At 42.6% G+C, this 25,197-nt stretch overlaps 1 protein-coding gene across 3 annotated transcripts in view; it reads left to right on the forward strand.

Annotated features, from left to right (window-relative positions):
* Positions 1–25,197, forward strand: part of TRAPPC9 (trafficking protein particle complex subunit 9) — a 660,858-nt gene that overhangs the window by 76,572 nt on the left and 559,089 nt on the right. For all 3 annotated transcript variants that reach the window (XM_075920070.1, XM_075920071.1, XM_075920072.1), the window contains exon 12: positions 6,837–6,922. In XM_075920070.1, the coding sequence (XP_075776185.1) occupies positions 6,837–6,922 (86 nt within the window). The remainder of the gene's footprint in view (positions 1–6,836; positions 6,923–25,197) is intronic.

Below are 25,197 nucleotides of genomic sequence, written 5' to 3' on the forward strand. Positions count from 1 at the left end.
AACCTTTTCAGGCATATGGACCCTTTTTCAATCTATTAAAATGTTAAGGATACCCCCCCTCCCAAACAATATAGCTCAGACCACGCTGCTTCCTGAGAGGCATCCCTCAGCCTGCTAGGGAAGTAGTGCTGCTGAAGGACATGCTGGCTGTCTTCAAGGAGCTTCTCAGCTCACCCTCTCAGCTCAGCGGGCTGAGGGATGCTGCTCAGGAAGCGGTGTGGGCTGAGGGACTTGCTCGCAGCTGGCATGGAGCCTCTCAGCTCAGCTCTGCTCCGTGCTAGCAGCCAGGCAGTCCCTCAGCCCACACCGCTTCCTGAGCAGCATCCCTCAGCCCGCTGAGCTGAGAGGGTGAGCTGAGAAGCTCCTTGAAGACAGCCAGCATGTCCTTCAGCAGCACTACTTCCCTAGCAGGCTGAGGGATGCCTCTCAGGAAGCAGCGTGGTCTGAGCTATATTGTTTGGGAGGGGGGGTATCCTTAACATTTTAATAGATTGAAAAAGGGTCCATATGCCTGAAAAGGTTGGGAGCCACTGCTCTAACTTGTACTAAGATGGTAAATGCTTTAGGTGAAATGCTTAGTGTCTGGAATAATAGGGTCTTGTAGTTTGAATGGGACTTCTTGATGCTATTACAGTATAAATAACAATCCACAGTATAAACTGCGTACCTTGAAGGAATCTTTTAGGTGGAGCTAGTATCCTTTCATTGAAATACGAGATGTTACAGTCCAGTTGCCCCAGTGCTGAGATCTGGATCTCTGACCTCTTGAGCCCATCTAACCTCAGTAGTTTACTTAGATTCCTGAGTCTGACATAGTCTGTGCTTACTTGGAACATCTGTTTTAACCCGTTGGTGGTTATTGTGGCAGAAAAACAAGGTACAAAGCCTTCAGCAAAAGATTTTCTTAATTTTAGTCTCTTTATTGTATTTCAGTATTTTAAAAAGAATATATAAAATCATACAGGTATATCTCCGCCAGGGCCAAAACAGATGTGAATGGAATCTACTTATAATCTCAGCCCAACATTGGTTTTCAGAGAAAGGAGGTGGTGGTGGTGATTTGTTTATTTCAACAATATATTTTATTCATTCCCTTCTATAATTGAAAAACATTCATAGGCATGTAGGTCTGGAAAGGTTTTCATGAAGTCATCTAGTCCAGCCCTGTGTGCTGAGCCTGGACCAAATAACTCAGACCATCCCTGATAGGTGTTAGTCCAGCTTGTTCTTAAAATATCCAGTGGTGGGAATTGCAAAACTTCACGTTGGAAGCATATTCCAGTGCTTAACTTCTCTTACAGTTAGAAAGATTTTTCCTAATTTAATGTAAAACTCCCTTCACATTAAGTCCATTATTTCATTGTTCTATTTTAATAGTTTTTAACATAGTTGAAGACTGTTATGAGGGTCCCCTCTGAGTGGATCCTTATTCCCACCCAAAGAATAGAATTCATATGAGTAATCCTTGATTCCATCCAAGCCAAAGCCTTCCTCCTGGAAGTCAGATTCCAGTTGCAATCATACAAAGCCTCAGAAAGTAACTTACCACCGTGCTGAAAATCTTGCTTAAACTTGTGGGGCACATGGCCTCTTGCACATAGGTGGCGAAGTATGCAAGGTTACAAATTGGACAGCTCCAAGCCTGGATAGTGTCAACCTATTGTCCTGGATAAGATTGCTTGGGTATGGTGATCATTTTTTCCTTTTACATGATTGCCTTCCTCCTTGGTGGTTGGACTTGGACTCTGTATATATAGGTGTTCCATTTGCCAAACCCCAGTTGTCAATGTCCTTTATATTTGAGAGTGTTATCTCAAAAAAAAAAATTAGCATTGGAAAAAGTTCATTAAAGGACAACAAAATGATTAGCTGTTTGGAATGACTGCCAGATGAAGAGAGGTTTAAAAGACTGGGACTTTTCAGCGTAGAAAAGGGGACGCTAAGGGTGGATATGATAGAGGTCTATGAAATCATGACTGCTATAGAGAAAGTGAATAAGGAAAAGTTATTTACTTGTTTCCATAACATAAGAGCTAAGGGTCACCAAATACATATAATAATGCTACCAAACAGAAAAAATGAAATTTGAGTTAATAATATAATAGTACAATTATTACCTTTTACCTTCTGGATTCCAGGCTTACACCCGTTTCTAATATACTTTGCTAATAATAAGACCAAATTAATGACAGATCTGCATAGGTTTGCTTACAGTAGGTTTATTTTCAGTAGTTATTTCTAGAATTGAAATCCATCATTTGAGTGTCCTAGCTTTAAGAGAGATTTGGAGTGATCAAATATTGACATTTCAGCATGTTGTGCTGGCAACTCACCTTTTCAGATTGATTTTGTGAGGATTGTAGTGTATTTAAGTATTGGATTTATAGTGTTAAAAACTGTTTGGTTCTAAGGAATTCATTTTAGAGTCTCTGCTTAGTGTATGAACAATAAGCTTTTCTTGTAATTGGAAAGGGTCTACTGCGTTTTGGGCACTACAAAACAAAACAAAAAAACCTGAAAGTTATGGTGTATAAGTAGTCCTCATTCAAACAGCAATTTGATAGTTTTCATTTGTAGATTTCATGTTTTTAAGAGATTATAATAGTCTGGCAGTGCATGCCCTTAATTCGTACTAGCATTAATTGGTGTTAAACATTTCATTGAAAAGTTCTTCCTTGAGCCCTCTGTCATACTGCTAAGAAAATGTAACCTCACGGTAAATCGTTGTGAATATGTAATTAAAGTACAGCCTATTTTAGCATGTGAATTAGTTTCATATTAAACAACAAATCTTGATTTTTTTTTCTCCAATCTGCTTATTAATATTATCCTGGAATAAGGATGTTAAAATTAGATTAATCAACTAATTGAATAGTCAGTGGAATTTCCATCGACTATTCAATTAGTTGATAAGGGTGCTTCCGCTTTGAAATGTAGCAAGAGCCCGCCTGGCTGTTGCTACATTTCAAAGGCAGAAGTACTGTGTGGCGTTCCGCCTTTGAAATGTACAGGAGCCTTAGCGGGGACTCTTGTACATTTCAAAGGGGTGCTGCTGCTGCACCCCTACCCCCTTCTATGGAGCTGGGGGGAACTGGCTTTTAAGCCAGCTCCCACCAGCATCCCCTCTCCTTCCTCTCTGCCCCGCCCCCCCGTTGCCTCTTTCTGATAGAGGCAGCAAGGAGGGGCAGGGAATGACTAGTCGACTAGTGTATCGACTATCTGATAAGCTTTTGCTTAGCAGATCGTCAACTAGTGCTATCCTGGAAATGGAGTGCTAACAAAGTATGTTAAGACATGCAGAAAGCTAGGGAGAAATTAATCAATATATAGTGCAGTGGTCCTCAACGCGGTGCCCGCGGGCGCCATGGCGCCTGCCGGGGCATTCGTGTGCGCCCGCCGACAACCTGGGCCGGCCCCGGCGCACGGGAGGCGCCGGCCCCAGGCGCGCGACACGCACTGGCGCTGGGTGCGCGGCGCTCGGGCGGCCCTAGCCCCAGGGCACATGCGGGCACTCGGGCGCGCGGTGCTCTAGCGGCACCGGTGCCGCCCCCAGGTGCGTGGCTCGGGCGGCAGCGCCGGCCCCGGGCCCACGGCACAAGGTGCTCAGGCGGCCCCGGCCCTAGGGCACACGCCAGCGCCGGGTGCAAGGGCATCCCAGTCTCTTGGCGTGCCCCCGGACGTGCGGCCCCACCCCCGGGCGCCCGGCGTGTGAGTGGCCCCACCTCCCAGGTGCCCGGGAGCCTCTAAAGGTTGGGGACCACTGATATAGTGTAATCAAGATTATAATACATTGTATTGTTTCATTATGAAAATAAAACTTGAAACACAGAGCACTGAAATACTTTAAAATTTGCATCCACAATCACTGCATTCCAAGTAGTAGCATAGAGACACCTTAGTATTCCTTGACCATTTCCTTTTATCCCCATGTTTGTTTATATTTGTAAAATTTGAATGAATTGAGTTTGTAATGTTGGTATGTCTCCTTGTAGATGTGTATATTTGGTATGGTGTACTTCTCTCTGTTGCCTGATTTAGAATAACTTAAATACTATGGATTATAAGATCACTAATTCATCTGATCACAAGATAACAAGTTATTTTCCCAGAATCAGACTACATAGAATATGCAAAGGGCCCTCTGGGGTATGACAAAGTTCTCACTGAGAACTTTGTAGTGATATAGATGGATAATAAACAAATTGTAGCCCTGGTTTATTTTACTATTACATTACTAATGCAGTGGTAATATTCTAACGATGAAAATCTTTAATATACTCACACCATTCCTTTATAACCTGTTTGTAAGAGACAGAAGACCAGCCTTGCCTCTGGTATACCAATAGAGTTCAGGCTAGGTTCCTCAGTCCTTGAATGGGAGATGCTGAGCCTAGAAGAAGCTAAAGCTAAGAGCTGTTAAAGCTAAGTTTTGTTTGCTTTATCTGACTTAAAATTAAAAATAACAGATTGTTAGAAAGGTAACCTTTAGGGTACGTCTAAATTACATCCCCTTTTCAATAAAGGGATGTAAATTAGACGTATCGAAATTGCAAATGAAATGGGGATTTGAATTTCCCGTGCTTCATTTGCATAATCGCATCATGGCACTTTTTCGAGAAAGCGTCATTTTGAAAGTAAAACTGTGGTCTAGACGCAGTTCTTGCTAAAATTGCAGGTTTACAGGAGCTTTCGAAAAAGCCTGCCATTTTCGAAAGAACTGCGTCCAGACCACGGTTTAACTTTAGAAACTGCATGATGCGATTATGCAAATGAAGTGCGGGAGATTCAAATCTCCACTTCATTTGCAATTTCAATATGTCTCATTTACATCGCTTTATCAAAAAAGGGATGTAGTTTAGACATACCCTTAGAGACAGAAGGTAGCTTAGAAAACAAGGTTACCCTCCTACTGCAGGTTGTACCTCTCTGGTCCATCAGTATGGACCATGGATATTGCTGGACCCAAGAGGCCCAGAGTAGAAGCCAGCTGGGGAGTCCCAGCCTGAAACCTTTCCCCCTCATTTCCCCCCCCAACAGGAGCGGGGATGGCCTTGGCCAGGAACCCCTGGTGGTGGTGGGGCAGCCGGGGAGCCCATCCTGGGGAACCCCAGCCTGGTGAGCCCCTGAAGTGGCTAGGGAGCCCAGCCCTAGTCCAGTACCCCCGGTGGGAGCAGGGCTGGCCCCAGCCCTGGGGAGCTCCAGGAGGAGCAGGGCCAGTGGTGGCCAGTAGCATAGGGGCCAGAAGCAGGACAGAGAGCCTAGGCTCTGGGGAGCCCCACAGCCTAGAGAGGAGTCTGGGAGTGGGGTTGGAAGCTAGCAGGTGAACACTGACTTCCCTTGGGCTGGTTCGGGATCGCTCAGGGAAAACAAAATAAAACAAGCCCTTGGCACCCCTTTTTATGTCTTGGGTGCTTGGTTCATATGTCCAAACTTACCACCTTGCCCCACAAAAATATTAAGGTATACTTCATAGGTTGGATACATATGGCATGTTTGTATGTATTGATGACTTATGTATGCGTATAGTTGAAGGTACACTTGAAAGCCCCCTATGCCGTTAAAGAGCATTTTATCTTATTATTTATTCAGACAAAGTTGTGCTGACTTTGCCTTAGTTCATCCTACAGGATATAGCCTGTAGGTTACTTGTTGTAATGCCAAACTACTTGACTGTAAACCTATAAATCTACTACAATAAAACAAGTAGTCAAAACCATAAGGAATTCAGAAATCTATAAGAGAATATATCCACCCATAGGTAAGCAAGCAGGCTATCCCTATATGCTACAGCTCTGAGTCTTCCTTGCCACACTCAGAGCTCCTAAGTTATCTACTATTTCCTGCAGACAATTAAAAGGGAATGCTAATGGTTACTATAGTCTCCTGTTAGTGATTGATTTATCAGTATCACTGGTTCTTATTTTTTAAGAAATGAAATTGCCCAATCATACTCAGCTCATATATGTGAAATTTTATATTTTTATTACTGCCTCTCTTCCCCTGTATTGTGTTCACTCCTTGCCATCCTCTTGTACTTGATTTCATAAAGTGCTAAGCATTCTGGGCCAGATCTAAAAAAGGACTCAAGCATGTAAGTAGTCACCACAGAAGTCTATGGAACTTTTCAAGTGTTTAAACAAAGTTAAGCAGGTACTTCAGTGTTTTTCTGGATTGGTGCCAGAGTACCTCATAGAGCTAATTTCTTTTGGGGAAGAACTGCCATTTATTTTCTCTTTGTACAGCCCCCAGCTCATTAATATAACTAACCCATCTTTAGCCTTTCCACTTCCTGGCTGAGAATCAGTGTTTAAAATATATGGGGTACATAAAGGGCTTCCAGAGGGTATATCCACTCATATAGATATTTGCCTAGTTTTATGATAGGCTACCTAAAATTCACTACTGAAGTCTGTGCAAACTAAAATTTCATAGAGACAGTAATTTGGTAATACTGGCCTATATTTTAAACACTGAAATATAAGTACAGTATTTATATTCTGTTGATTTATTATAGAATTGCATGATAAAAATGAGAAAGTAAGCAATTTATCATAACCATATGTAGTGGTACTTTTGTATTTTTATGTTTGGTTTTGTTAGCAAGTAGTTTTTAAGTGGGGTGAAAATTGAGGAGAGACGAGACAAATCAGATTCCTGAAAAGGTGTGCAGTAGTCTGGAGGGTTATGGAGGTTATTTGGGAGTTTGCATATGACTATAGGATTAGGTTCTGAGTAGTAGCATTTATGTAGCAATATGTCAGCAGCGGATAGCATTGCTATAATGGTACAAAACTGGTAGTAACTTCCTATTTTAAATCTGTAATAATTTTTTACAGACTTCCAGTGGGTCCAAGGAGATGTATGTGAAGTTCAGCTGATGGTGTACAATCCAATGCCATTTGAACTCAGAGTAGAAAATATGGTATGTATCTTTCCAAATTATTCTTGTATCATTATTTTGTGACCTAATGTTTTTAAATTCTGCAATGTTTAATATTTCAGTATTTTTTTATGTAAAGCAAACAGTTAAATAGTATTAAATTGATAAATTTTAAGTCATAATATCAAAGGTTCATTTAGCCCTCATCACTTTCCTTACTAGACAATTGATACTAGACATAAAGCATAACTTTTAAAGTATGTAATTAAACATTGGAACAGCGTACCAAGAGTTATGGTGGATTCTCAATCATTCACTATTTTTAAATCAGGAATGGATAGTTTCTAAATATATGCTCTAAGAATTATTCTGGGGAAGTTCTTTGAGTTGTGCTTTATAGGAGGTTGGACTAGAATCTTAGAATCTATGAATTATTGTGACAGTGAATCTATGAATTATTGTGACAGTGAAATGAAATTCTTTGCCATCCAGAATGCATAGATGCTTTACAGTTACTGATGTACAAATCTCTGAACACTTATGTATTATGGCTGCATGGTTATTTATATTTCTGATTGTTATTCATGTTTGGTGGGCAATAACCATATCCTAGACTGAATAAGCATACTGTGAGCTCATAGGTTAAGCATCCTAGCTCAGGGAATGATTGTCAGAATTATCAGGGTACATCTTTAGGTTGCTATGATGCTGCCTATTTTACTTCTTCTGTCTGTGCTAGCTCTGCCCTGGTTTCAAACTGGCCTGAGAGTTCCCCATGCACATGCCCACAATGAACAAGGCTGCCTCAACTCTTGATGCTTCCCTAGCTTGATAAGAGATTTACTCTTCTCCCATATCTAAGGTACAAAGAGGAGAGTGGGAGGAATGTTGGGGAAGGAGCCATACATAGATGAAGAGAAAGGGAAGGACTGTTTAAAAAATTTATCAGCGGATCTTAGACACCACTTCAGAAGCTGATATTACCTAGTTTGTGAACTCTTTGGGGTACAGAGTGCCCTCTTATTGTGTTGAGTGTGTAACATAATGTCTGTTTGAGGCCCCATGCACTACTGCAGTACAAATTAATAATAATATATAAAACAGTACATGTAATGTATTAACAAAGATTGTATAAGAGTCACCACACTCTCAATCACAAACTCTTACAGGCAAGAGTATGCAGAGTTCTGGGATATTTGTTTTTCTTCCACTTTCCAAATTACAAAAAAAGGGGGGAAAAAAAGAGGCTGATTTTTTTTCATTGATGTGACCCTGCTTTGCCCTTTCTTGAAATATCTTTTCCATATGTTTTAGAATCATAGAATTCTAGGGCTGGGAGACACCTCAGGAGGTCATTGAGTTTAGCCCCCGGCCCAAAGCAGATCCAACCCCAACTAAATCACCCAAGCCAGGGCTTTCTGAAGCCAGGACTTAGTACGTCTAGACTGCAGAGTTTTTCTGGGATACAGGAGGTATCCCGGAAAAGCTCTGCCACGTCCAAGGAACGCATCTGCTTTTCTGAAAATGTTTTTGGAAAAGCAGACACCTTTTTTTTGGCATCCTTGTAAACCTCGTTCTATGAGGAAGAAGGGATGTTCTGAAAGAGGTTTTTTTCCTGACATTTGGCCCAGTGTAGACAGGCCAATTGTCGGAAAAGCCTCTTTCGGAAGAAAAGCGGAAAAAGATACGCAAATTGCGATTCACAATTTACTTATTTTTTTCCAATAGAACTTTGTAGTCTAGACAGATCTTTAAAACCTCTAGAGATGGAGATTCCACTACCTCCCTAGGTAACCCATTCCAGTACTTCACCACTCTCCTAGTGAAATAATTATGTTTTAAATATCCAACCTAGACCTCCCCCCACAATAACTTGAGACTGTTGCTCCTTGTTCAAACTGGCCTAAGAGTTCCCCAGGCACATGCCCACAATGAACAAGGCTGCCTCACCTCTTGATGCTTTCTGTAGCTTGATAAGAGATTTACCTCTCTTCCCTCCCTCCCCCCCCCATAACGTGGTTTCATGTAACATATATATGTTTTAATGTAATTGTTTTCTTGTTGTTTGGGTTTGCCTATCCAAAAGCCTAAAGTCAGCTCTGTAGACTTGCACAAATTTTGTCTTTATCTTCTCTTCATGGATTTGCACTGCTCTTGTGCCCTTTAGGCAGAAAGAGATTTATTATCTATGCAAGATATAAAAAGTAATTGCTATGCCTGCTCAGAAGCTAATGATTTGTATAGCTTTCTTCCATGTAATAATACCAAAGGCAAATTTATCAATATTTAAATTTATTTTGTTCTCACATATTAACATTCACCAAACTTTTTAACCCAAGAAACATGAAGTTATTACATGCTGAGAAGCTGTGACTTTTAATATAAATTTCAGCTGCTGGTCTCAGGGTTCCACAGGACTTGTATTATTTGTGGTGTTATTGTAATGCTGTATTTCTTTACTTATTATTTTCTTTTTGATCATTATAATTATCATAGTTTCACTATGTCCATTGAAGTGGTGAGTAAAGTATTATACAGAACCATATGACATGGCATAGGATAATTAAAATATCTTTCCAGCCACTGGAAATCGCATTTTATAATTATATATAGTTTGCAATGATAGCTGCTTTAATAAGATTCTACCTAGAACATAAAAAAGAAGTTATGAGCCTAATTGCCTCCATGTTTTTGTGTTTAATTATATTTCAGATAATGATTCTATATCTTTAGGAGCTCTTTAAACTGAAAACCTGGTTTAACATTCTGTTTCACATAATTCGTCTTCAATTTGTTCATAACTCTTGACAACCTTTTGATTTGATTACTTGTTAATAGGACTATTTAATCAGGGTAAACCTGCTTGTACATATAGTTGGGTACACTGTATATTTACTTGTATAGATGCTTCTAAAAAGTACTTTTGTACTATCCACACACTAATTCTAATAATGTTTGTGCTACTAGAGATATAGTTATGAGCATATGTAGCCTTTTATTTTATTTAAAGTGAGTTTTGTAATGTATTATACCACTCTGAGTTCACAGTAAATGCCATCTTTGCTGCTTTCTTTAGATTTAGAGGCTCTAGGAACACACAAAGAGCAAGGGTAGTGACCACATGTATTCACAAGTACAAGGTCTGTCCCTTTGACTACTTTAATAAAAGTTATAATTAAAGTTATGATTACCTAAGCATATAGAAATTTTGTACAGACCTATGCACAAGTTATAGAGAGTATTAGGATCAGATGGGTCTGTTTTATGGATTGATCATCGGTAGAGGGATGATTCCTACTGAAATTTCCCAGATGGAGCTCAATTTTCCCACTCTGGGCACCCTCTTTTATAATATCATTCAGACTATACCACATTAGCATTTCTGCACATAGTACACTTTGCGGTTAGGGCATATGTTAGAAAAATGTAATTCCCAGGTATCTTGTAAGCAACAAATTACTTGTACTGTTAATTTTTTGTAATATTGCCCATTGTTACAACTTCTCCCATAATTGGGTTATTCTTTGGTCACTCATTGGGTTATTCTTTGGTCACTCACTTATATCAACATTTCTTACTGGGCCTAAAATAGCTAAGCTAAAATGTTAATCCTAATACATAATTATCCCTTCTAACTACTGATCAGTTTTATACTTGTTAAACAGAGTTAAGTTGTAGGATTACACATGCAATGATTATATGTGACGTAACATCTTAGTTGCTCATAACTACACAATAAATGAACTATAAACTAAAATTACTGGCCACACTGCATAAAAAATCATTGTTGGTTGGAAATCCTTTTGGGTTTCTTCTTTATTGTCATTCCTGAAAAAAGCAGGCATGCAAATCAAATAAAAATAACTGAAGTCATTAACTTAATTCCTCAGTAAGTGTTCTAGAAATATAGCGGTTTATGAATCTACATAATCGTTCTCCCATAAAACAAATGAAAATACCATTTCATCCTGTTCTGTTCCTTGCCTAAATCTTTTTTTTTTTTTTTAAAAGGGTAGGTTATAGGAAAAAAAACTGGATACATACATTATTTGCCATCAGTTTTACAATCAAACTGTATTTAATGTAGCAGTCAATATCTTATCTGGAGCAGACCTGGAATAATGAGTAATTTATGTAATGTCATAAAGTTTTCTGAGGACTTATAAAATCTGAGAGAGAGAGAACTGGTGCAGTATTATATATTACGATACAAAACACAGCACAAGATTTTTCCAAGGGGAAAAATATCTCCAACAAGCACTTCTCTTCCCTCCACTTCTCTGTTTTCATTCAAGTAAATTGTATTGACACTGATACAGATTTCTTTAATTGTGAGTGTTCATCTACAGATGATATCTAAGCACTAGAGGGCAATGTTGGACAAATATTGTTGTGTTCTCCTAATGGCAAGTAGCAAAATACCAAACTTGTCATTTATTAATGTTAGATATATCACTGTATTGTGATGCTTATCCATGTGGATTTAGATTGACTTCAGCTTTAGAGTTGGAATCCTTATGTACAGTAAGGTTTATTTTAGTTTTCTTCTGACACAGAATTTTTTACCCTTTTCCTACTATCTCTTTTTGTACTTAAACACTCCAAAGTTTTACCAGATAATGGTGTGCTTCGTGTATGACAATATACTTTGAGATTGTTTATCTCAAACAGTAACAGTCTCTTTCCAGTGCCTCTTTGTGTTAGTTTCTTCCTCTGTAACTAATGGTAATACTGAAGAAAGGTTCTCGGATTTAGAGAATGTTTAAGAATTAAGTTTTAAAATGAGGCTGCACTGCCAGTGCTTTATAAAAGCAATAATTGCAACATATTTCTAATCTGATTATCGCTCAACACTAATTTTGGCTACCACATGACACGTGTCACTTCTCAAAGACAAGGTAAGCGTGACAATATCTTTTATTGGACTGAGTTAGTGACAGAGACAGACAAGCTTTAGAACATACTCAGAACTCTTCAGGTAACGTTTGCATAAGTGTTCTTAAAAAACAAACAAAAACCCAAACCCAACTTGTCCCCTGTACAGCTCTATAGTTATTATCTATTCCTCTTAAATGAAATAATTTACTATTTCCATTTAATTTTAGCACTTTTTCTCACTTGTGCATTGCATTTTATTTAGGAGGTTACATTTTAGGAGCATAACTATTTCAATTTTAAAATTTGCTTTTCTGCTTATTGCTTTATCAAGATTTAAATTGGGAGTGGGGTTAAAAGATCTTGTAAATATATGGGACATGACACTTTCAGGAATATAAAATGAGATGCACACATGCAGAGTTATCACAATCTGTCCTTTTAGTTAGCGTTTAGACACTGTAAGGATGACCATGATATAGATACCTTAAAAGGCTATCTTATTTCTATCTCTCTAATTTTTAGGAGTATCTTTTGGAATTTCCCTATTACTTCCTCCCTTACGATGGCTCAATGTCATAATTAAACTGTTTTCTGAGGGATAGCTACTATTCCAATGCAGTCCATTATAATGCATGCTGACCATTGGCCAGAGAAGATTAAGGAAATGATGCAAGTTATGGCTTCTGCTGTGCTGTAAACTAGTGGTTGCAAGACTTTCACCAAGATGACACACTAACTGTATTTTATCTTTTTGAGGATCCATTATTATCTATATGCTCTTTGTGAGTGCGTGAACGCACACATTACATATACACTATTATTTACATCAGTGTTTCTTAAACTTTTTAAGACCAAGGAACACCAAACAATAATTTTTTTATAAGGAACACTAAGGATTTTTTTGTTGAGCAGCCAAAAAAAAGGGCGGGGGGGAGAGGAGACGGGACGGGGGGGGGGAAGTAATTGAGCCAAACAAAGGAAAAGGTGGCCATTTTGAACTCTGTTGTTCTCTGCAGCACATCTCTGACTGCCTCGCGGCACACTGGTGTTCCCCGGAACGCAGTTTAAGAAACACTGATTTAAATCCTTAGCTCTAGCCCCCTTCTCCCCTCTCTCCCTTGATCATCTTAGCCTCCATTCCTGTTGCTTCTTCCCCCCCACTCTTAGGCTATGTATAGACTGCAAGGCTGTTTTGAAAAAGAGCGTTTAGACCACAACCAGTACTTTCGAAAAAGCAAGCCATCTTTTCGAAAGAAAGCACCCAGGCAGTCTGGATGCTCTCTTTCAAAAAAGCACAGTTTGCATTATAGAGAGCCTTTTTTTGAAAGAGCACTTTGGGAAAAAAGGCGTTCTTCCTCGTAAAACCAGGTTTTCCACGGTTGAAAAACTGCTGCATTCTTTCGATTTACTTTCAAAAGAACGTGGCTTCAGTCTAGATGCAGGTAAAGGTTTTTTGAAAAAGGCCACTTTTTTTGAAAAATCCCTGTACACCCGTAGAGTCTAAAGTGTTTATAGTCTAGGTGTCTCAGAAGCCAAACTCTGATGCCAATTGGGCCATGCATATGGTATATAGAACCCGAATGCTGAGTTTAACATGGTAATCAGAAGTAGAAAACCTGTTACTTTGAGGTAATTTCAGATGAATATCCTATTTGCGTGTTTTCCCAGTCTTCTAGAGATGGAGAATTTTGCCTAGCAGTACCCATGGAAGGGCAGTGCTAAAGCTTCCTGGCTTTAGCACTCCCCTGACTATATGAAGTGGCCCCATGCTGACACCTCTTCTGATAGTTCCTTCTTCCTACTGACTGTGGCTGTATTTGGAGGTCTGTGTGTCTTTCACATCAGAATTTCCCTATTTTTAGTGACTTTGCTAATTGTATATAATTAATTAATATCCCTAATATTGTGCTAGTTACAGGGAGCATTAATTAGCAATGGTTTAATTTTTTCTCAAGTGATGTTCTTACCAAGCTTTACACGTCATGGTCAGTCTTGTGGGGAAGTGAACCTCAACAATCCCCCCAAGTGGTGCTTACTATGCCTAGGTGAAGTTTGCATTAAGGAACTGTTAGATTTGTGGATGGATCAGCAAATGGATTCAAATAGCAAGGATCTTTGCCCGAAGCAGCGCTTGCTCGAACAGGCCATCTGGCTTGTTTTGACACTGAGGCCCTTGTTAAATCAGAGATAGCTTTCAAGTTTTGAGAGTGCTGCCATTGTGCATGCTTCTCTGAAAGCAGAGGAGTTGTTCCTTTGTCCAGCATGCAGTGGAAAAGGTTGTATAAGGTTGACCAGGCCACTACAGCGCCACATAGGGCCTCATATTTCTCTTCCAGAAGGAACAGTGGATCAGCATGGAGTAAATGTTGGTGAGCAGGATGGAGCCGTTACCATCGACTACTTTGTGGTACCGTGCAAAGAGGTCAGATCTCATGCCGTCTATTCCAGTTCTAGCACCATTGCTTCTGGCGCTGACAATCGCAATACCAGCAATGGCCCTTTCTGTTCTGACCTTTGCCCTTTGTCCAGCACTTTGTCGGGACTACATCTTTTTTTGCCTCACTTGACTGTGTGGGCTGCTGAATCTGAGTTGTCGGCACTGTACGCTGATGTTACCTTTTTATGTTCAGTGGAAGTGAGGCAGGTACTGTGCTTGGGGCAAGGGACCTCCCCAGGTTTCCTGTGACGGGTGCCATTAATGTTACCATGGTGGTACTCACTACCCTTCACTTGGGCACTGTCAGTTGTCTCAGTACCAGTGCTGACCTTGGGCTAGATACTGCTTCCAGCACTGGAAATGAAAGAGGTATACTAAATTGGGGGTTTTCAAAGTTGGGTTGTTGGCCAGCCCAGGTAAACTGCTGGTGGTGGGCTGTGAGTTGCTTTGTTTATTTAGGCATCCATAGGCCTAGATCCTGGCAGCTCCCCTTGTCTGTGATTCGCCATTTCCAGTCCCAAGGTGAGGCCCACCACCCCACTTTGAAAACCTGTTAGTAAATGACACTAGGACTGTTTTCCCCCATGAGATGAGTTAGATCAGTTGCTTGTACATACAGCGTTGGCGCCATATTTATTCCTGAAGCTTGGGACTCTTTGGCATCCAGGTCAAAATTTTCCTTCTCTTGCACTCCATCTTTAGACTAGGGATGTGCTTTTACACTTGTGTTACTTACAAACAGGGAGGAACTAGTAGGGAGGGGAAGTAGATGTGGGTGACAACCTGGGAAGCAGTGATCATGAAATGGTAGATTTCAGGATCCTGACCAAAGGAAGAAAGGAGAGTAGCAAAATACATACCCTAAACTTCAGAAAAGCAGACTTTGACTCCCTCAGAGAACTGATAGGCAGGATTCCCTGGGATGCTTACATGAAGGGGAAAGGAGTCCAGGAGAGCTGGCGGTATTTTAAAGAAGCCTTATAAAAGCACAGGAAGAAACAATCCTGGTGTGCAACAAGGACCAGATTGGCTTACCGGGGACATCCTTGGTGATCTTAAACACAAAAAGGAAGCTTACAGGAAGTGGAAACTTGGACAGATGACTAGGGAGGAGTATAAATGTATAACTCGAGAAGGCAGGGGAGTTATCAGGAAGGCGAAAGTGCAATTGGAATTGCAGCTATCAAGGGATGTGAAGGATAACAAGAGAGGTTTCTACAGGCATATTAGCATTAAGAGGGTGATCAGAGAGGGTGAAGGGCCCTTACTGGATGAGGGAGGTAACCTAGTGACAGGTGATGTGGGAAAAGCTGACGTACTCAATGCTTTCTTTGCCTCTGTCTTCACAGACAAGGTCAGCTCCAAGACAAATGCACTAGGCAACGCAGCATGGGAAGGAGGTATGACAGCCCTTGGTGGGGAAGGAACAAGTTAGGAACTATTTAGAAAAGCTAAACATACACAAATCCCTGGGCCCGGATTTAATACATTCGAGGGTACTGAGGGAGTTAGGAAGTGTCATTGTGGAGCCTTTGCCTATTATCTTTGAAAACTCGTGGAGATCGGGAAAGATCCTGGATGACTGGAAAAAGGCAAATGTAGTGCCCATCTTTAAAAAAGGGAAGAAGGACAATCCAGGGAACTATAGACCAGTCAGCCTTATCTCAGTCCCTGGAAAAATCATGGAGGGGATCCTCAAGGAATCCATTTTAAAGCACTTGGAAGAGGGGAAAGTGATCAGGAATAGTCAACATGGATTCACGAAGGGCAAGTCATGCCTGACCAGTCTGATTAGTTTCTATGATGAGGTAACTGGCTCTGTGGATACGGGAAAGTCAGTGGCTGTGATTGACTTTAGCAAAGCTTTTGATACGGTCTCCCACAATATTCTTGCCAGCAAGTTAAGGAGATATGGATTGGATACATGGACTGTAAGATGGATAGAAAGATGGCTAGACTGTCGGGCCCAACGTGTAGTGATCAATGGCTCAATGTCAGGTTGGCGGTCGATTTCTAGTGGAGTTTCCCAAGGATCTGTTCTTGGACCAGTTTTGTTCAACATCTTTATTAATGACCTGGATGAGGGGATGGACTGCACCCTCAGTAGGCTCGCAGATGACACTAAGATAGGGGGAGAGGTAGATATGCTGGAGGGCAGGGATAGGGTCCAGAGTGACCTGGACAGATTAGAGGATTGGCCAAAAGAAAGCTGATGAGGTTCAACAAGGACAAGTGTAGAGTCCTGCAATTGGAATGGAAGAATCCCAAACATTGTTACAGTCTGGGGACCGATGGGCTAAGTAGCAGTTCTGCAGAAAAGGACCTGGGGATTACAGTGGTTGAGAAGCTGGATATAAGTCAACAGTGTGCCCTTGTAGCCAAGAAGGTCAATGGCATATTGGGGTGCATTAGAAGGAGCATTGCCAGCAGATCTAGAGAAGTGATTATTCCCCTTCATTCAGCTCTGGTGAGGCCACTATAGAAAGGATGTGGACGCATTGGAGAGGGTCCAGCAGAGGGCAACCATAATGATTAGGGGCTGAAGTGCATGACCTATGAGGAGAAACTGAAGGATTTGGCTTTGTTTAGTCTGCAGGAGAGAGGAATGATGGGGGATTTGATAGCAGCTTTCAGCTTCCTGAAGGGAGGTTCCAAAGAGAATGGAGAGAGGCTGTTCACAGTAGTGATGGATGGCAGAATAAGGAGCAGTGGTCTCAAGTTACAGTGGGGGAGATCTAGGTTGATATTAGGAAAAACTATTTCACTAGGAGGGTGGTGAAGCACTGGAATGGGTTACATAGGGAGGTGGTGGAATCTTCATCCCTAGAGTTTTTTAATTCTCGGCTTGACAAAGCCCTGTTTGGGTTGATTTAGTTGGGATTGGTCCTGTCTTGGGCAGGGAGCTGGACTGGATGACCTCCTGAGATCTTTTCCAGCTCTGATTCTGTGCTATTGTTTAAGTTAATAATTGTGTAATCACACCAAAAATTAGCAGTTACATGTTTATTCAGTGGTCCTCCGGGGTAGGGCCAGCAGCCAGTGCATTCCACGAGGAGAGCTGGTTTAAAAACAGTCTCCCTGTGCGCACTGTTTCCTGCCTGCCACCCTATACTGCTGCCTCTGATACAGAGGCAGCACTGCGGGAAGGCAGCAGTCCCTGTCGGTGGGGGGCCCAACGTCCCTGTAGACAGAGATTGCTCCAGCATCCCACAGACCATCCCCTGTCTGTGGAGGGCCTGAGCTCCTTGCAGACAGGCTGCTCTGGCATAATGCTTGCCCCCCTCGCTGCCTCTGTGGGAGGCAGCAAGGGGTAGGGCAGGTGACTCTGCAGAGCTATCACGTGCATACTGGTCCTTGTGCATACTGGATCTTCCCTCCCCCTTATTACCCTATGTTGCTGCCTATTTATCTTAGGCAGCAGCATGGGAGTGGGAGGGGCAGACGGTTCCATGGTATCCAGTGCTTGTGGGAAGCTGTTTTAAAAGCTGGCTCCCCACAGGTATCGGTTCCCAGCTCTCCCCCCACCTCTTGCTACCTCTGATAGAGGCAGCAAGGGGGTGGAGAAGGGGAGAGCATGTAGTTATTAGGATTAATTGAGAAGACCAGGTTTATCATTAATCGTTTAAATGACTATATGCTAATGACCCTACTTTAGACCTGCACTGGGGACTATTCATGGAGAAGTGTGGGCATCAGGATTAATGCATATCTGATGATTGGGACAGGTCCCAGCTCAGGGCCTCCTGGCTGCCAAAGCCCTGTCTGTATCAGAGATCTGTATGTTTCGCAGTTGCAGAGCCCTTGCTTGTTGTTTCACTCAAAGGTGCGATGACTGACCAGGTCTTTAGCTGTGACCATCTCATCTATCCTTCACAGTCCCAGGCACAGGTGAACCTTTCCCAATGACATTCCAGAATTGTTCTGTCCTGGCCCATCAGTCCTGGAGGAGGATCTGGCTCTGGTCCAGTTAACTGCTTCATCTTTCCTGGCTAATTCTGCAGAGCCTGGCTCTTCCTCCATTTCGGTAATGCCATTTCAAGGTGTACCAAGACTTTTTCCAGCAAATGGCTGCTTCCTTCGGTATTCAAGGATAGCTCCTGTAGGCAATCCACAGAAGTTAGTGGTACCTCTAGCTGTCTGTCCCTGGGAGACTCACTTATTAATGACAATCTCCTTGAGGCTAAGGTCTTCCAGAACACTCCAGCTTTGATACCTTCTGCAGTAAAGCACATGGATAAGTGCTCCTTTGTTCTGGTGCAGAGATTTGAGGGAATTTAGTCCCATTTTCCATTAGATTCCCTGGTTGTAACTAGGGATGTTAACTTTCGGGTATTTGTGTAAATGTGTAACCGCTTGACATTTTAGTGGTTACGTATTGACACACGGGGCACAGGCAGAAGGCAGGTGGCTTTGGGGGAGCTGATGTGCACGGGGATCTTGAAAGCCACTTCTCCTGTGTACTGACTCCTGCCTGTCCCCCTAACTCTTACACTACTACCTCTGTATTGGACGCAGCAGCATGGGAGGTCAGAGGGGAGAAGTGGCTCTCCTCATATGCCGGCTCGTGCCTGCCTCCTGCCTCTGTGGGAGGCAACAAGGGGGAGGCATGTGTGGAGGGCTGGCTTTAAAGCTGGGTCCTCGTGCATATCGGCTTGTGCCTCCCAACCTTGCTGCCTCTGACAGAGAGGCAGCAAGGGAGGGGGGAATGCATGTAGTTGATAGGATTAACTGATAACCCTGGGCTTATCGGTTAATCCTGTAGTGGTCTACCTGTTGACATCTCTAGTTGTAATTGTGACTCCTGAAAGAACCTGTCAGGATAGGTTTAAATGCACTCCCGAGAATAAGGACTCTAAACAAACTGACCTGATGGGCAGGAAAACTCACGCTTCCTCTTTGCAGATGCATTTTGGTACCCATCAGGCATTGTTGTCCAAGTATGACTTTGTGAGCTGAACAGTTATATTTAAGTTTGTAGACAAAGTGCCCAAAGCCTGCAGAGAGGAATAGGAGACATTTGTCACCTAAGGCTGCTTGGTGGCAAAGACTTTATGGCAGCCTGTGTTGGACTTAATGGATACTTTCGTCAGAATGTAGGGGAGGGGTACGTGGAAGGATGAGAGGGAGGAATGAGGCATAAGCCCCCAGTGGGCAGACCAGGAAGGCTCTGAGTGTTCCTCAGGGTGGATGCTCTCCCACAGGGCCTCCTGGATACTGACAGCCCCCGATGGACCTCCCGGATGGCAGCCTGCAGCACTTGCAGCCAGGCTGATAGCAACGCGTCCACGAGAAGCACCAGAGTGCCCAGGGGCAGCTATGGCTCCATGTTGCAGAGTCCTACGGTGTCCTGAGTGAGGGCAACCAGGACACTCTGAGACACACATGCTTTGCTGTCCCACAAAGAGGCAGGCAGGCAAGCAAGCAAGTAGGAACACCTGAGAACCGGCTGCCTGGGAGAGGGTGGAGGGTCCCTTTAAGCACAGGCTGCAGATAGCCACACAAAGACATTCCTTACTTGATGCCCTAACCCTGACCTGGTTCTGGCTGGCCTTAAATCCGAATCCGTGACCACTCAGTGTGGATGCGGTATTTTGAAATAGCAAAAAGCTATTTCGAAATGCATTTTGTGTAGATGCGTTATTTCGAAATAACTTATTTTAAATTAACTATTTCAAAATAAGATTTCGAAATAACGCTGTAGTGTAGACATATCCTATGTGAAGCTAGAAACATTAGGTGGGAATCTGTTTCATTAGTCCAGGTATTCTAGTAAAAGCTATTACTGATACTTTTAGAACGTCAAGGATGTGTGACCAATTTTGTTTTTCCTGTAAGCCTGAACTATGGTTGTCCTACCAAGACATGTGACAAGCTACCTGATGCTGGAACCCATTTTGGATCTGGTATTTTCCCACTCAAGGTGAGAGAAATTGAAACCGAGCACAAAGAATTTCCACTGAGGAAAAAGGGATACAAAGAGGATTGACTAGACACTGGGAAATCCTCACTTACCACCCAAGGTGCCTGCTTGAAACATCTAAGACTCCACGGGGGGAAGGATTGGGAGCAAGCAAGGAGGCTGCCTACCTTGTGAAAGGGAGGAATAGAACAACTATTAGGTTAAGAATTTGCATGTAATGAGCTCCTTAATGTATTTGGATTAGTTGGTGTGTTGATTTTTGGCTTAGTAACTTTTTCATCTGTTTTCACTTCAATCATTTAAATACTACATTTTACACTTAATAAAAATACTTTTGTTTATTATTAAACCCAGTGTAAATAACTGTCCCCTAGGGAGCAATTAGTTGTGCAATGACTTTCATTAATAGAGAGTAATAGAAATGTAGTTTTCTCTATGCAAAACTTTTATATAGAATAAGATGGATTTATTTGCGGCTTTCGTCCTCTTCGGGGAGCAGAGTTCCTAGTGCTGTCCATGGCCTTATAGTTGACCCCTCCTAGAGCTGAACTGGTGCAGTGTCTGTTAATGTGCTGGGAGACTGTTACCTCAAATCTGTGCTTTGGCTGCATGACACCAGAACTTTTGGCCCAGCAGGACAAAGTGGTAGAGCACCCCTGGGGGCAGGTTGGTAGGCTTAGTGGTATGACCAGTATACTGGATGACAATCCCAAGGCAATACCTGTGATCTAACCCACCACAGGAGTACTTCTTATTTGTTCTTAATGAATTTCATTCTGTTCAGATCATTTTGAATTTTAATGTTTATCCTTTGAAAGACTTGCAACACCCTCCACCTTGGTGGTATCTGGAAAATTTTATGCTCCGTATGCTATACTCCGATTCTCTAAGTTACTAATGAAGATATTAAGTAGATATTAAGTAGAACTGGACCCAGAACTGATTCCTGCAGGCCCCCAACTGTTATATCCTTCCAGCATGACTGTAAACCTTTGATAACTACTCAGTTTTGTGCTCACCTTATTAGTAGGTCCTTCTAGGTTGCATTTCCCTAGTTCATTGGTTACCAACGTTTTTCAGCCCAAGATCGCTTTCTGAATTTACGTGCAACCCATGATCTACCCCGAAGACAATGTTGTAGAATAAACAGTCTATTTTTAATTTATGCAATATACATCCAAAATCAAGTATTTATAATGATACATTTTGTCGTCTACTCACCAAGTTTCAGTGTGACACTTGTGACCACATTATCTGCCAGTGCTGTAGCTGGAGTAAAGGGAGGCTGTGGCCCAGCCAGCCAACCGCTGTGTTCCGCCCGCCAAGGCTGCCCCAGCAGGGACAGCCTCACTGCACCCCAGCTCCAGCCGGAGCAAAGAGGGGCAGCCACTTGCTGCCATGTGGACTGGCCAGCCAACCACAGAATTTCTCCTACCAAGGCTGCCCCAGCAGGGACAGTCTCACAGCACCCTGGCTTCAGCTGGACCAAAGGGGGGCAGCTGCCTGCTCACCATGCGACTCAGTCAGAACCCACCAGGCCACTGCTGCTATCACCACCATTCATCTTCCATTCCAGCAGGAAAGTGAGTGTTGGTGAGTGCTGCTGCATGGCTCTGCAAATGAGGAGGGTGGACCTAAAATTTCTTGTGCGTAGCCATACAGGTCAGTGAACCTGAAGGTTGACTATTGGGGACACCGTGATGAATGTGTTGGAGACCACTGCCCTAGCTTATTAATGAGAAGGTCTATTTTGAGAACGGTATATTTTGTCCTTAGTATAGCTTTTGATACTATCCCACGTCTGATGCTTCTTTTCTGTCAACAAAGACCTCATCCTAGAGGTCATCATCAAGCGGAAAGTGGATTGGGCTAAACTCAATTGCCCTTGCATGGTTCAGGCAGTGCTGGTTCTCTCACCTCTCAGTTCAACCTTCCCCACCCCTTCCTCTTCATTCTGAACTACACTCTTGGAATCAGTCACACGAATAGTATCATCACTCAGCTCCCTGCATCTCACATGTCTATTTCATAGTTAAATGAGGAGGAAGAATGGTGTTCAGCTGTTCAACAGAGCCTGCTCAACATTAGAAAGCCCTCTATCAAAATGGCCTATGGAACAAAATTGAAGCAGTCTTAGGTGTGGTCATTGGCCTACAGAATTCAACTGTCCTTCCATCTAGGAAATCTTGAAATACCTGCTGTACCTTCAATCATTGGGAGTTGGTAGGAAGTTTGTTTAAAGGGCTTCTTTCTCTCCATCCTTGGTACAAGAGCTCACTCCTCTGTGGGACTTCTTACATGGTCCTAGAGGCTTTATTGGGGCCTCTGTTTGATTTTCTGACATCTTGTTCTTTTCCAGTTTTGTCCAAAGACTGCATTCCTGCTGGTGAGAACATCTGCAAGGAGATTCAGAGATTTGCAGTCTCTGACAGTAGAGATTCCTTACTTACATTTCTCCAAAGAGAGTGACTTCATGACCAGACTCTAAATGTTTATCTAAAGAGTTTTTTTGAGTTTCATTTGAATCAAGTGGTATATTTAGGGGCATTACTTCCTAAGTAACTTTCATTTCCAGAAAAGCAATGCCTCCATCCATTAGATGTCAGACTATGTCTAGCTTCCTATTTCATGCTTTGCCTTGTTGGTTTGTGCTATAGAGATCATATGAAAAGTCAAGTGGTCTCTTCATAGATGACCTCTAAATAGGTAGCATCCTGTGTCATGAATGCATATGGCTACGCCACTTCAGTAGGTGTGAACTCATTTTGTGAGTGTAAGCAATATCAAAAGTAGTTCTCAGATATTTGCCAGGCTGTTAGGTGGTCATATGTATGTACACTTGTAAAAATTATGCCCTTACATCATTCAGAGTGGATGCAATATTTGTTAGGGTGGTCCTAGACCAGGACTGCAAGTATATGTACTCCAAGTCTCACCTTATGTGGGTAATGCTTGTGAATCACCTAAGTGGAACACACAGCTGCATCTCCTTGAAGAAGAAACTGTAGTTCTTCGGGGTGTGAAGCAGACCTATTTCATGGTACACTTTCTACTCCTCTGCATTGGAGTTTAGATTTCTGGATTTTCAGTGTGGAAGAATTGAGGGAGGTCAGGATGATGTTGCCTAATATAGCCAGGGGAAGAGCTATGGTCAGAAGACATGAGCAGTGCCCATATGTGGGTACTGGCGGGCAAATTTCTCTGGCTCATGTGTATGTCATTTCTTGAAGAAGCACAGTCTTGTTAAGTAACTGTTTCTTTCATTTACTGGAAATTACTTTAAAACTTTAAAATGGACTTCTACATAAGGGAAAACTTGGGGGGAGGGGGAAAGAGAAATACCTATTATGTATATGGCTGCTGGTATTTCCTTTGCTGATATTCAGCTTTGTGAACAGGAGCAGCAAACGGAGTTTTGAGAGGGAGTTCTCCAGGTAAAGGAGGAGCAAATATGGGATTCTTGAGGACCGTGTGCTGTGGCTGGCAGTTGGAAGCTGTGAGCTTCTAAGGGTTTGAAATCTAGAAGCCTCTGTTAATTGGCTGAGCCTTAGTCAGGGGGTGGGGAAGGCCAGGGCTTTATAAAGCAGTGAGTCAGCACCCAGGGAGCTTTGTGAACAGGAGCAGAAAACAGGGAGTTTTGAGAGGGAGTTTGGAAGGGGAGTAGGAAGGGGCCAAGGTACACTTGCCATTCTTTATAGTTTAGTTTAAAGGTTTTAATCAAAACTGCCTGATTTAATTAGAAACCCTATCAATAAACTAGCTAGCTGTAAGAGAGAATGCAGGCAGAAGCCCAGCCGCAGTGTGGGGGCTATCCTGTTTATTGCACTCAAGGTAGCATGTATGGTTACCTTCCCTATGGGCAAGTGGCATCTGTGTGTGTTCGGTGCAAGGAGCTCCTGGCCCTCAGAGACCGCGTACAGGCTTTGGAGGCCAGCCTGGCTGAACAGGAGGAGCTGAGAGAGGCACAAAGGTATGTCGATGAGGCTTTCCGGGACACTGTAGAATTGTCCCACCTCCAGTCAGACAGCCCCTGTGCTGTTAAGGAGGATGAAAGGCTCAAGGAAGGAGAGCAGTCAACCGGGAGTGTCCTCTTGCGCTGAGGTTACCTCTCCAGGGGAGGGAACTCCAGTCAGCAGGAAAAGGCAGTTGTTAGTAATGGGAGATTCCATCATTAGAAATGTAGATAGCTGGGTTTGCGATGACCGGGAGAACTGTATGGTGACTTGCCTCCCTGGTGCGAAGGTTGCCAATCTGTCGAGGTATCTAGATAGACTTATGTGTAGTGTTGGGGAGGAGCCAGTGGTCGTGGTACATGTATGTACCAATCACATAGAGAAGGATAGCGCAGGTGTCCTGGAGGCCAAATTTAGGCTGTTAAGAGACTGAAATCCAGGACCTCTATGGTGGCATTCTCAGAAATGCTTGCAGTTCCACGCGCAGGGCCAGGTGGGCAGGGAGAACTTCAGAGTCTCAATGCGTGGATGAGACGATGGTGTAGGGAGGAGGGGTTTAGCTTTATAAGGAACTGGGGAAACTTTTGGGATAGGGGGAGCCTATAGAGGAAGGATGGGCTCCACCTAAATCAAAGTGAATCCTGACTTCTGGCAATTAATATTAAAAAGGTGGTAGAGCAGTTTTTAAGCTAAGAAATGGGGGAAAGCCGATTGGTCCAGAGGAGCACGTAGATCGGACAGAGATGTGTCTTAGAGGAGAGTCTATTGACAGAGATTCTCTAGGTTCTAGTCAGGAGGAGAGGATGGAAGAGGATAAAGTGTGGGCCAGATCAGACGAAAAACATTCACATAAAAAAGAATCTGACACATCAGAAAAGGGCAAATAAACAGTGTCAAATAAACCGTGACAAGTTTTAAAGTGCTTGTACACAAATGCTAGAAGTCTACAAAAGAAAATGGGTGAACTAGAGTGCCTTGTGCTAAAGGAGGATACCGATATAATAGGCATCACAGAAACCTGGTGGAGTGAGGACAATCAATGGGACACAATCATTCTGGGATACAAAATGTATCGGAAGGACAGAAAAGGTCGTGCGGGTGGGGGAGTGGCACTATATGTGAGAGAAAT

This window comes from Pelodiscus sinensis, chromosome 2 (assembly GCF_049634645.1).
Source record: "Pelodiscus sinensis isolate JC-2024 chromosome 2, ASM4963464v1, whole genome shotgun sequence".
NCBI classification, from domain to species: domain Eukaryota; kingdom Metazoa; phylum Chordata; order Testudines; family Trionychidae; genus Pelodiscus; species Pelodiscus sinensis.